This window comes from Dromaius novaehollandiae, chromosome Z, assembly GCF_036370855.1.
Source record: "Dromaius novaehollandiae isolate bDroNov1 chromosome Z, bDroNov1.hap1, whole genome shotgun sequence".
In the NCBI taxonomy this organism is placed as follows: Eukaryota; Metazoa; Chordata; class Aves; order Casuariiformes; family Dromaiidae; genus Dromaius; species Dromaius novaehollandiae.
Genome location: NC_088132.1, coordinates 83903138 through 83915712, shown reverse-complemented (window position 1 = coordinate 83915712; position 12575 = coordinate 83903138). Strand labels below are relative to the sequence as shown.

The window sequence follows — 12575 nt, the reverse complement described above, 5'->3', positions numbered from 1 at the left end:
ACATTACTGCTAAACCTTCCTGTTTTACTTCACACATGATACTCAGCTCCCCCTGTTTCTCATGATCTGTGCAGTTAAGTGGTGACTAGAACTGGCCAAGCAGTTTAATATTTAGCGTTTTTATTTTTATAAAGACACAGAGCTTCTTCCATGAAAGCATTCACATTACTTTAAACATTCCTAAAATGATCTCTCTCATCACATGTCATTAGATCCTACTGGAACCACAAATAATTAAGCTTTGAAGTAATGCATGAACAATAATGAATAGGTATTGAAATACTGAGTAATACTTTCCGAGAACATGTGCTGATACAGCTTCCAAGAAAGATTCTGACCAAAGGACAGTCCATCACATTATTTAAATTACACAGTATTAAAAGATTCCTAGATATCAGCTTCACAGATCACTCATTTTTTCTTCTTGTTTATCTTCTTGGTGATCATCGGTTTGCTCCTGCTTGCTACTGGTATCTTCAACAAGACTTTTAAGACGAGACAAATGGTGTAAAGCCCTAGATTAGGAAAAATAAAGACTTTCATAACAGTGTACATATAACTACTTACATTAAAAAGATTCTGATTTCTTACTAACAGTTTGAATAGTGTTAGATACAGTTCTCATCTCCCAGTCTAACTGTTGCATTCATTTTGTCTTAGAGATTATAGAATACACCAAGACTAAAATAAAAAAACCTTTTCCAAATTGAAATTTCAAATATGTTTTCTCAAATGCAGGTGCTCACACAAACGTGCAGTTCCTATTAATTATTACAGCAATGGGTTATTTCACACAGCATGTTAAATGCTGCAAAATATGTCAGAAAGCAGCTTATCAATACTAAAAGTTATTGTATTGTTTTAATTTAAAAAGAATCCTTTTATTTAACATTGCAGTACAGAACTAAACAGCAATACTGAGATTTGTTGAGGCAAATATGCTATATAATCAAAACCTGTTTCCCATTCTGCCTTTTCTTAAACTTATTATGTCTTTATTCACTTACAATTATTCACTAGGACTCCACTGATTTCATATATGGACTATGTTTCTTATCAGTTATTGTTCTCCAAGTAATTAAAAAAAAGAAAGTATTTTACCCCACATTATAAACTTCTCCATGTTTGATTATTTTAAAGTCCACTTATGTGTAGCAATACTCAATTTATTGTGGTGTGCAGATTTAATTTCAATACAGAAGATACAAAGGTTTATTAACAGAGTGAATCTCTGCAACGATTCGTTAGATATTCCTCTGCTCCATGAACTGCCATGTTTTTAATTATTCCTTACTGGTTTATTCTAACAAAGTCTTCAGATCACATGACAACTCTCTCAGCTAATTTATCATTCTTTCTATGCATAACTTTCTGAAACTGAGTGAAAAGTCAGAAAACCAATGGTCACTTACTTCTGAAGAGAATTAGTAACAGGGATCATCTCACTGTCGCACAGTTCTAATTCAGCATCTGCTTTTTCAGAAAGCTTAAAAAAAAAAGAATTGCTAATTGAGGAAAAGAAAGCTAGCTGAATATGACCATAAGCCTGGAATTTTTATAGCACTTTTCATTGGATTGTGAACAACTCTATATTGTACAATCATATAGTAATTCAGTTTGGGAGGGACCTCAGAAGGTCTCTGCTCACATATCCTGCCCTGAGCAGGGGCTGCTATGTGGTCATGTCAGGTTGCTCTGGGCTTTATCCAGTCACATCCTGAAAACCTCCACAGATGGAGACTGCTCAATGACACTGAGCAACCTGTTTCAGTGCTTGATGGCCCTCACAGGGAAAAAAATTTCTCCCATGTCCAGTTTGAACCTCTTGTTTCAGTTTACACCTGCTCTCTCTCATCCTTCTGCCATACACCACTGTAAAGAGCCTGGCTCTGTCTTCTTGATACCCTCCTCACAGGCACTGGAAGGCTGTTATTAGTTCCCTCCCAAACCTTCTCTTTTCCGGGCAGAACAAGCCCAGTTCCCTCAGCTTCCCATTGTCAGGCAAGTGCTGCAGCCCACTGACCATCTTGGTGGCCCTCCACCACTTTATTGATGTCTCTCTTGAAATGGGGGTCCCAAAAGTGGATACTCCTATTCATATAGCCCAGTATGCTGTTGGCCTTCTTTGCTGCCAGGGTGTGCTGCTGGCTCATGTTTGGCTTGTAGCTATTAAGACCATGAGGGACTTTTCAGCAGAGCTGCTTGCCAGACAGGCAGTCCCCAGCCTGTGTTATTGCAAGGGGCTCTTTCTTCCCAGGTGCAAGACCTTGCATTTGCTCTTGTTGAATTTCACGAGGTTTCTGTTGGCCCACTCGATCCATATATATGATTTATACATACGTACATATGATTTAAGAACACATTATAAGCAACATTACAAAACCCTTATAAAGGGATAATAAAGTCCATGAAATCATTTTGAAACTCAAGGACCACAAAATACAAACTCATAGATTCTCAAGTAGGCAAGAAGAGAGCAATTGAGAATGCCTGATTTTTCTAAACATTGCTACATGTCCCTTAAAGCTTAGTATTAGTTGGGATATTATCAGAAGACAACTCAGCCAGAATACAGCAGTTCATTCAGTGTTCTAGCTACTACCGTGTACCAGCATGTGATTGAATTGCCTGTAATGCCGCCATCTTCTGGTTTACAAAGACTACTTTCTGCGACACAGCTGAGGCCATCTATCAATGCTGCTGACCTGCCATAAAATGCCACGGGGAAACAGGACAGATTATAGCATAACACAGCACAGAGCTTCCAATTTACAATGGCAGCAGCAACAACAACAACAACAAAAAGTAGGTATTGGTTTTAGGGCATAGCAGTCTGGAGCATATGTCCCTGATTCAAAGGGAGTTGAATCCTGCTGAATCCTTCTTTGTAAGCTGACTGGAATCCTTGCCCATAAAAGCACTAAAGATATTTCTCAGAAATGTAAAAAGCACATCAATATCGACAAGATGCAATATAAGGAAACTGATCACTTACTTTTTCAAACTCTTCCTTTTCCTCAGCAATTTTATTCTGGTTTAAACTTTCATGAACTGCTTGAAGGTTAAATAACATTAGCTTTAAAGTTTCAGTTGGTCCGTGATGATTACCTCCAGAAAAGGTATTTTCCTAGACCAAACCCCAAAGATTTTGTTCATTTTGCAGTACACTGACAGTTGTCACACACACAAAAAATGCTTCTGAAGTTTCCCTGAAACAATTTAAAGGCTAATTTCTATGAATGTTTTCTGCTACCTTTTTTTAAAGGTCTATTTATAAATTGCACATGTATGGTGCTATGCCACACTGGATTGTCTTAATTTATGCCACTGTATGGTCAGTGAAGTCACTGTGAATACATATGTTTTTAGGAAGATCTGAGGAATCACAGAAAGGCCTCAGCCCTAGTTTGTGTAAAATAATTCAAGAACAGCAAGACTGACAATGTCAATTCCTTGTAATGCTATGAGAGCACTGGTAGAAAGCGTTTTAACATTTTGTAACTGACAGAACAAGTAACTTTCGTTAATGATACACATAGGTCTTATTCATGTAATTAGTATCTATATAGTAACTATTCATTCAATAATTAAAACAAATGCAAATTAATTCAAGGTGACAAAATCTATGGGTAATCCAAAAATACTTGCATAGGTCTAGAAATGTCTAGTGATCTAGCAGAACCAAGAGAGTGGGAAAGATGAAAGATGAAATACAGTGAAGCAACGTTCATCAGACAGAATATTTTGTCTCGTACATATTGTTAGGTTCTGTTTCAGCTAACTCCTTAGGCGAACAGAAGTACATGCAACAGTAGAAAAGTTAGAAGAATAATGCTCTGTTTACTACAGGAGGGGGAAAGAGGATATTAGAGCAGTTGAGATTCAAGGACAATAGGGCAGAAAACGTAGGAAATGTACCAAGACACAAATTAATAATATCCTGTTCAACTAGAAAACTGGGTTCAGCATTCATCTCCCTATCTCGAAAAAGGATAATAGAAATAGAAAAGGCTCATATAATTAAAATGAAAGAGTGAATAATATTAAGATTACCAAGAAGGTGATTAATATGAAAGAATGCAGTAAAAATAATGAATACTCCAAAGAGAGTAAATTGAATCTACGATCCAATTCCAAGGCAACCACAGGAATAAGAAGAAATATATTACGTAACTTACCTCTTGAACTTGACTCATAGCCTACATGACATCAGCAAGGCTATGGAATTAGTAGTATTTAATACATGAACAACAAAAGCCTTTCTTCCTTTACTTGAGGCAGGAAAATTATTATTTGAACAAAATATGGAGCATAAAAGTAAAACCACTACTAAGCAAAGCATTTTATAATTGGATGGTTTTTTATTCATAATTGTGATCAAGGGTTAGATTATAGGGTTAAATAACTGAAAGACTTCAACATGCTGAAATATGACTAAATTAGTGCAGTTCGACTTTCTGTTTCATATATTTCAGCAAGAATGACAACCAATTCACAGGCATTCTCCCTTTTAATATTTTCTGGTCTAACAAATACTCGGTTTTACTGACCTTATTTTTCTCATTTATACAGTCTTCTAGGAAGTCATGAACAATATCTGCCTTGGGGAATGGTAGAGTATTCTCCTCGTCCTCACAGCATACAGGCACTGGTGATTTGCTAAAGAAAAATTAAGGATGCGACAATGGGGAATAATAACAGGTTTATAAATTAAAAGAATTGTTTTAGGATATAGTCATTATGATGGAACCAGATATACTGCCTCAATGCAACACTGTGGAGCACTGAGTAGTCCCGTCAGCACTTTGGTGCTTGTAATAGAGCCAGACAACTGTTTTTTCCAGTTTTGCCAGTATAATCAAAACCTGGGTAGCCATAAAAAAGCAACTGAACAAAAAAAGTGATATAAGGACTTCTTTAAAACTCATCCATAATTTAGTATACATGCATGTTTTTCTAACACCTGCTATTCCCGCATTATTCAACATCCAAAGAAAAATAGTTGCCTTATCTTTGCTGACCTTTAATCCTTCTATAGTCTCAAAGCTATTCATTTTAATTCAAAACTAGTAGTTTCATGGAAATAGAAATTAACAAAGCCTGATTTCCAGTGGTGCTCTCCTAGGTGAATATTCTGGTGGCTAGCAGAGGGTTAGATTATTATCCTCTCTCTCAAGAGAAACTTGAATAGTACCTCTTCTATTGTCAAATGAAAAAATAATCTTGCAAGAACGTTGTATTCTGAGACTTTTACTCATCTGTTAAATATTGCTAAAATTAACCAATGGTTCAGAATCTTCTGGGTAAAGGGAAACTGACAGATAGACAATGTAAATAACCACAAACACCTTCTCTTTCATTTCAAAAATGACTGAAACTATAGGAACTTCTAGTATTGATTTCTAGCATTTTTTGGATCTATAAAATGAACTTCCACTTCCTGAACAATGGAAATTTCACTCCCAGGAGTGTTCCAAAATTTCCCAAAGCCATACTGCTTTTTTAAAGCACACACCCCACAACTACTAACCAGTAAACTCATGAACTATTAAACCTAACAATTTAAGTTCCCTTAAATATTTTTCTCTTGAAGTAATATCTTTGTATGTTAATGATATAACATATAAGAAACACTATTAAAAGCCAACAGTAAGTAATACTGATAGTACTCTTCTCAAGATGGCAAAAAGGAGAAAGTAGTGCATGAATCTCCTGACCTTGGAATATCAAAAGTTAAGCACTTCACAGAAATCTAGCTATAAATCTTTTATGTATATACCACAGCACTGTTACTTACACTCTATATACAAAAGTCACTAAATACATTATGTATTTTCATGAAGAAAAATATTTCAAAAAATCTACATTTACTTACAAAGCAACTGGAATATTTTCCCATGATCGTTCTGCTTCTAGTATATCTATTGTAGAAGGACTGTCATCATTTTTCAGGACATTCGACAAATCTTCAGTTGAAGTCTCCAGAGATTTCTCAGCCTCCAACATAAGCTCAAGTTGGTCTTCTAAAAAATAAAGATAAAATATGTCTGACCCTCTTCAAGCTGGCATTATTTCCACACTACTTTCAATTTTATGTAATACTCAAAGAAAATTACTACAGATGAGTTACAAAGCACTGGAAATATTTTACAGATATTATAGCCACAACACAGCTCCTTTGCTTATCTTGGTATGACAGCATGGCATGTAAATCATCTGTACCAAGTGGGATCTGAAAGGTTCTTGACAAAAGCGTGTCTAAAGCAGTCAAGCATTTATTTTCCTAACTTATTCGATACAAATATCATATTCAGCATTCAAGATTATTTAATGTTTTTAAAGTGCTTTCATGCTGTAGGAAATACAATTAAGACTATTTCACAAAACAAAGTTAAATACTACATATTGATACTGCAAATTCATTGGCTAAAACCTATATAAAATAATAGGAAAATTTCTAATACGTGCTTTTACAGATACCTGGGAGAGAAATCATGCAAACATACACATGCATATCATATATATAATCATATACAAAAATCACATTTAAAAATAGGTTGAGACAAGCACTCAAAATGACAGACATTCTCATATATTTTTATATCTATCTTGTTCACAGTTGATAAAAATTTCTGGGTGAAAAAAAGGATATAACCACATATTAAAACCAGCTCATCATGCATACTCACTAGGTAAGGTGTTTACAGATATATGCAAATCAGGCTTTTTGTAACTTTGAATTCACAACATAAACAATATTTTAACTTACTTTTTATATATAACTTCTGGGAAAAGGGGAGAGATCAATTGTTATAGCTTGCATAACAAATACATTTTTATTTTTAAATGAGGAGAATTAGAGAGAAGTGAAGGTAATTAACACTTTGAGTTGTTAATCTCTGGTATCAAAGCAAATCTAACCAATATTTCATGATACAAAGATAAGATAGTGTTGCCCGCTGCTGAAGAGCAATGGCCTACTACAAAGAGTGGCTACATAAGAGATTCTCAGTCTTTACATATATTGAAGGCACTGGATAACCACATATATGGGTTACAAATATCTCCTGCTGACTGTGTAAAATAGGGGAAAAGACTGCATGATAAATGATACTTCTTAGCAATTTGGCAGATTCATTTACACTATGTGTAAATCTCTACGTTACGTAATATTACACTATGTTAGGAATCTCTCTCTTCCAAGTCTACACTTTGTATAATTAACTTTAGTGCTTGAAATTCTATTAAAATATTTGGAATTATTGTCATTATCTTACAGTAAGGTGCTAAATATGCTACTGTAATAAATATTCTTTGCTGTAAAGGAATGCTTAAGTATTAATTTATATAGGAAAACTTGAAGTATAGCAGCTGTTTAATTTGGCCAGCTGCTAGTAAGTGCTTTTAATCATTTGTCAAAGATGGGAGTAAACAAATCTACTGTCCAGGGCAGTCCAACTAACATAGGTAGTGCTGTGATTTAAAAAATGAACACCTCTTTAATTTATGTACACATATCCTCAAAAATTCAAAAATGAATTTTGTGAAATATAGTTACCTCTGAATGGCCGTTTTGTGTGTCTTGAAAAGGAGTCAACAAATTGGAAGCATGAGTCTGGACTGTCATAGTTGCAACTTTCTGCTACTTCGTTGTCACCTGTTAGATCCAGGCAACCATTATGTTCAAAAAAAAAATCAGAATTGTCTTTATCCATGGACTGTCTCATTTTCAGGATCTTAGAAGTTTGTGAAGAGGAAGCTTCACGTCGTATATTAAAAGTTTGACCATCACTTTCACTAGCTGAATCAGAAAAAAGGTTATGACTGCCAAGCCAGATTGGGTAGTGAAAATTTGGAATACTACTTATCCCTGAGACACTTAAGTTAGACTTCCCACTAGTAAGCCATCTTGGGTAATTCTTAACAGGAAAAGCACTAGAGTTCTCTTCAAAAGACAAGGCTCTTGGATTTTCTTTAGAAGAGACAGAATTGTACCTATGAGATGTACCTACGCTGTGCTTCTTTTTGCTGAAGTTTTTGTGTAGCTTCTGATTAGCAACAGATTTGTCATTCTCTTGAAGACAGAAATCCTTTTCAATATGAAGCGATGAGGTTTGGTACGGGTAGAAAGTAGACTTTTTAAGTGACCACCTATTCCATTCACTACTTTGATGCCTTGATTTAAAATGACTGCGCTGGACAAAGGGCCGAGATCCATCTGCTGGAAATGTTAATAGGTCATCTGTCGTGAGACTAATCAAGTCCAGGTCACACTCAGTCCTCCTTCTGCAGGGTGAAGCAATAGAACCTAATCCTGCATGCTCATCGAAATCCTCGAACACTGAAAAATGAAGACATTTTACAGGAATTGCTAAACTTCAAGCATACCAAAATAATACATTCATAAGATCTAAAATGAAGTAACAATTTAAGATCTGAGTGCGTTATTTACCTGAGTGTACTGAATTCCAGTTCTTGCAAGAGTGGTTCTGTTTCTAATCAGAATCATGAAAAATACTTACCAGCTGAAACTTACCCCTCCTTTTATAGTACTCAAAGTTTAAAGTTTTTAATATATTCTATTCTTACTGTATTTGTACTTCACCTTAATCTTATTTTAAATGCTCAATGTCTATCCCTTTATCTGATCCTGATACAGCTATAAATATAACTGTCATTTAAAAAAATCAACAACTCAAGTATCTTCAAGCTACCCACTCCCCAAGAGCCCTCCTATATTTTCTTCTTATAATCACATGCATATTTGGAAAACCTGAATTGTCTACCTGCAATTAGGAAACCCACTTCCTGAGATAAACCTCTCTGATCTATCGTGAACAAAAAAGTGCTTTTCCTAAAGTGGAATATTAGACCACTTTTTTGAAACCTTGGTTTTAAGCACAAAGGTAATCTGTACAACTGATTACTTTGCCTTTAATGTATATCTAATTACTGTTACAAGATAAATAAACTTTTTAAGGTTAATTAGACGTTTATCAATTTGATTTGTAGTTTTATAATTGTCCTTCGACTGGCAACTTAGCTAACATTCTAATGATGAATATCGAAGAAAAAGCAAATTTCTAGCAAATGCAGTCATGTAACAGTATGATTTATGTCGGACAATAAATACATGTGGAGTTCTACAGTCATATGACAGCTCCTCACAAGAACTTTTGACAGCTTCAGTACTGCTGGGTTATGGTGAAAACCATTATGGAGAAAAAAACCCCAACATCCTACAATCTATTTTTAGTGACACATTCAGAACTGTGTGTTTTGCAAATATGTCCCTAATATTTTAGTCTTAGTAGTGATACTTCCTCCATACAGTAAAGTTAGAAATGACTTTTCACATATCTAAATGCAGCAGATTTACTACAGAAAAAGACAACTAAAAGCAATAACGTGTAAGGCAATTAGCCATCTAATGGGCCTATAGACTCATTTCATGATCCTGCAGAAACTTACGTACTATATAAGATTAGACTTGGATGGCTTTCAGGGAAGAATTATAGCATCGAATTCTTATTTTTATAGTGAATACGCTTTGATTCACAAAAATAGGTTTTTCTCAGCTATTAACTGGAAGTTATTTTTGCTCACTTTCACTTGAATATCACAAAGAGAAATCTGTATACAACAGACTTCCATAATATACAAAATATACATGCAGCTAGCTAACATAGGAATGAAGCTAATGAGACTTCAGGAAAGAATAAGATAACCTTCGGTGTAATGTATGAAAAGATGACGTCTTTTACAGAATTGTTTCTCAGTCATAATCAGAACGCTTATTTTTCTTCGGATTATCAGTCAAACTTAATTAGAGGATGATTTATATTACAAAATCATTCTTTGGATAGCTCTGTTGATGAGAGGAAGAAGAAAAAGGTGTGAAGCTAGAGGAAGATAATAGGCTAAAGAAGAGGAAAAAAAACCCAACCCTGAATAATACAAGTATGTTATCAAAACTGTCCCTGTCAAGGCAACTTTGGCAAGTGTACTTTTTCAGGTATGAAATTTCTCTGTACTAAGGGCACTGCTATTTTAGATGTAATGGACAAAGCATTTGCAGTATAAACTAGCTCAGGTACAGTTATCTACTCTCAATCTTCTTATACAAGGTTAAATAGTTAATTAAACATCCAGTGATTCAAACCAAGTAATAATTGTAAAAGCAAATTCAAACCTACTTAAGTTTGCTCCTAGGCCCAGTTACTTTAGACTTCAGACCCAAAAGTACGCTCAATATAAAACAAAAAACAAGGAGCAAATTTTGTTCTAATTCCTGAAGACAAAGCAGGATTTAAGGGAATTCTTTCCATTAATTAGATTTGAGTGTTACTTACTCTGGCAAAGGAACTGGGATTTTTGTCAAGACTCAAGTTTAAGCCATGATTTACATTATTTTTAGCATATATTCACATACAGAAAACACATTTTCTGTTCCATACTCTGGAATATGTCATTGCATATAAGTGTGCATATATGCATATTAGTGTGGTCACAAGCTCTGTATCTTTCACCAATCCACTAAGTACTTACAAAAAAGAATCACAGAGAATGACAAATATTGCTAGCCATGACCAAACACCATTTACTATGCCACATATTCTTGCAACCAATTGTGCAGGAAATACTTCTTAACTAAAACTCAGCTGATACGAGTCAAGGAATTGCAATACCATCAGCAACAAAAAGAAGATAAATAGCAAACACCAGACCTTATTAAAAGACATATTTGTAGAAGACATACCATATCTTTCTTTGGTACGATGTTTTGAAAACTCAGTATGTTTGGGAGTGCTTTGACTTATGCAGATTTTTCCAGTGCTTATTTCTGAAGACATGAGACTTAGATCAAAATCTTCAATATATGCCTCCAGAGCCTCAGATGCAGAGCTGTAAAGCTTGTCCTTGTAGTGAATCACACTGTTTGAGTATGGATTACTGTTGTCAATGCTGTAGCTTGCTAGAAGGGAAGATACTGTTGAGTCAGGAGAGCTGACACTGAATTTTTTAATGAAGCTTGCCATAGTTTTTATCCAGATCTCTGTTAGAATCTCCACTCATCCTTTTAAGCAGTCTAAATGGAAAAAAGAAACAAAAATGTAAGTTATCAGCCTCACTGAATTTCCTTCTCATAAACTGCAGAGTATCTATGATTTTTATTTTTATGCAAGATTTATTATTTTCCTAAAAATTACTATTTAGCCACTCAGCTTGCTGCTTTTCAGTAAGTTTGTCACACACACTTGTCACCACTGGAAAAGTAAAAGGCAGAAAATGCAGCCTCTAGAAAAAAGATAACACTAAGGAGGCTCTTCTTACACACTGACACTCTAGCGGTGGCAAAAAATATAACAGAAGAGCAAGAAAATCTAGCTCCTTGTCAGTGCAAGAGGAACCTCATTACTCCGTTTTTGCAGGAATGGCATTTCACATTCAGAACTGCAGACATCTGTCAGCAAATTCAGGAAAAAATATGCCAGAATATCGTAATGTTTGATTTCAGAACGAACACAAAACACTAGTGTTCAAGCGCAAAAGTAGAAGTAAGCAAAAAAAGCATAGACACTACAGAAAACGGCTAGTTGAGTATAACAGACTAGGAAGCCATTATTTTTGCAGGTATTTTAGATAGGAACACATATCAAAGACTTTTACAGGATGCATGCGTGGCTTACATGGGACGTTGACGCATAGGGGCACTTAAAATTGCTCTATTTGTGCAATTAACAGTCAGGCCAGCACAAGTTGGCTTTGTAATCCCGTAAATTGTAAACTGAAGAGTTTTAAGTGCAGACTAGTTTCGAGTGCTTCAGTCAGGGTTTTCAAGGCCACTGAGAGAAGCTTGGTAGTTCATTTCCTTCCTGTAAGTAAAATCCCCTGCCTGGAAATAATCCATCAAGATGCTGAAGAAGAGACATGATGTAACAAGGAAGAAAGATAACTAATTTTATCACAGCAGCATCACACGCACACGAGGATCACTGTGCAAACACAGCATAAGGATTCATATGATTCAGCTGTACAAAGGGCAAAGGACGCAAAAAAAGGAATGAGGGCAAACACTCTCAATCAACGCAGGTTTTAATAACAAGCTATGACGTAACTACCCGGACACTGAAACCTCAGCAGCCGCGGCCCCCTCCCCGCTGCGCCTACCGCCGAAGAGGCCCCCTCGGACAGCCGAGAAGCCGAGCTGGGCCCCGGGGCACAGGGCGGCCGTTAGTCACCACAGCAGCCCGCCGAGGCCCGGCCGCGGCAGACGCCCCACAGCCCCCCCGCCGCCATTTCCCTCACAAGGAGGGACGGCGGGGGGAGGATGGGGACACTCGAAGGGGCACAGCCCCACGAAGGTACAAAGGTGCACAGCTCCTCCCACTACCGCCATCGCCGCCCTGGCTCCCGCCGCCGCCCCACAAGAGCCGCTCGCCCAGACTTGCCGCGCAGCGGTTTGAAGGCAGCGCGCCGCTCCCCAAAATGGCGGCGCGCGAGCGCAGCGGCGGCCGCGCGGCCTTGTGGGAGTCGTAGTGGGAGCGGGGCGGGCTCCGCCGCGGCTTGCGGCA

The 12575-nt window shown here is 36.6% G+C and overlaps 1 protein-coding gene across 8 annotated transcripts; it reads right to left on the bottom strand.

Annotated features, from left to right (window-relative positions):
- Positions 1-103: 103 nt before the first annotated feature.
- On the bottom strand, positions 104-12519 carry LOC135324619 (lung adenoma susceptibility protein 2-like). 8 transcript variants are annotated; one of them, XM_064501257.1, is made up of 9 exons: positions 12453-12519; positions 10760-11089; positions 8009-8341; positions 7559-7657; positions 5876-6023; positions 4551-4659; positions 2996-3127; positions 1413-1486; positions 104-515 (listed from the first exon to the last, which is right to left on the bottom strand). In XM_064501257.1, the coding sequence occupies exons 2-9, from the start codon at positions 11037-11039 to the stop codon at positions 401-403; spliced, it is 1290 nt and encodes a 429-aa protein (XP_064357327.1). In that variant the 5' UTR covers positions 11040-11089; positions 12453-12519; the 3' UTR covers positions 104-400. The 8 variants fall into 8 exon arrangements, with proteins under 8 accessions (XP_064357327.1, XP_064357321.1, XP_064357328.1 ...); XM_064501251.1 differs by having other exon boundaries at positions 7559-8341; XM_064501258.1 differs by lacking the exon at positions 7559-7657.
- Between the last annotated feature and the right edge of the window lie 56 nt (positions 12520-12575).

What these genes read in the sequence shown, in the direction of transcription:
- LOC135324619 (XM_064501251.1), bottom strand. Translation starts at nt 11,039, where the DNA reads ATGGCAAGCTTCATTAAAAAATTCAGTGTCAGCTCTCCTGACTCAACA. An exon ending in GAAAATATTCCAGTTGCTTT is followed by an intron (nt 4,660 to 5,875) that starts GTAAGTAAATGT and finishes ATTTTTCTTTAG; the next exon opens with CAAATCACCAGTGCCTGTAT. An exon ending in AAAAGGAAGAGTTTGAAAAA is followed by an intron (nt 1,487 to 2,995) that starts GTAAGTGATCAG and finishes TTTTTTTTTAAG; the next exon opens with CTTTCTGAAAAAGCAGATGC.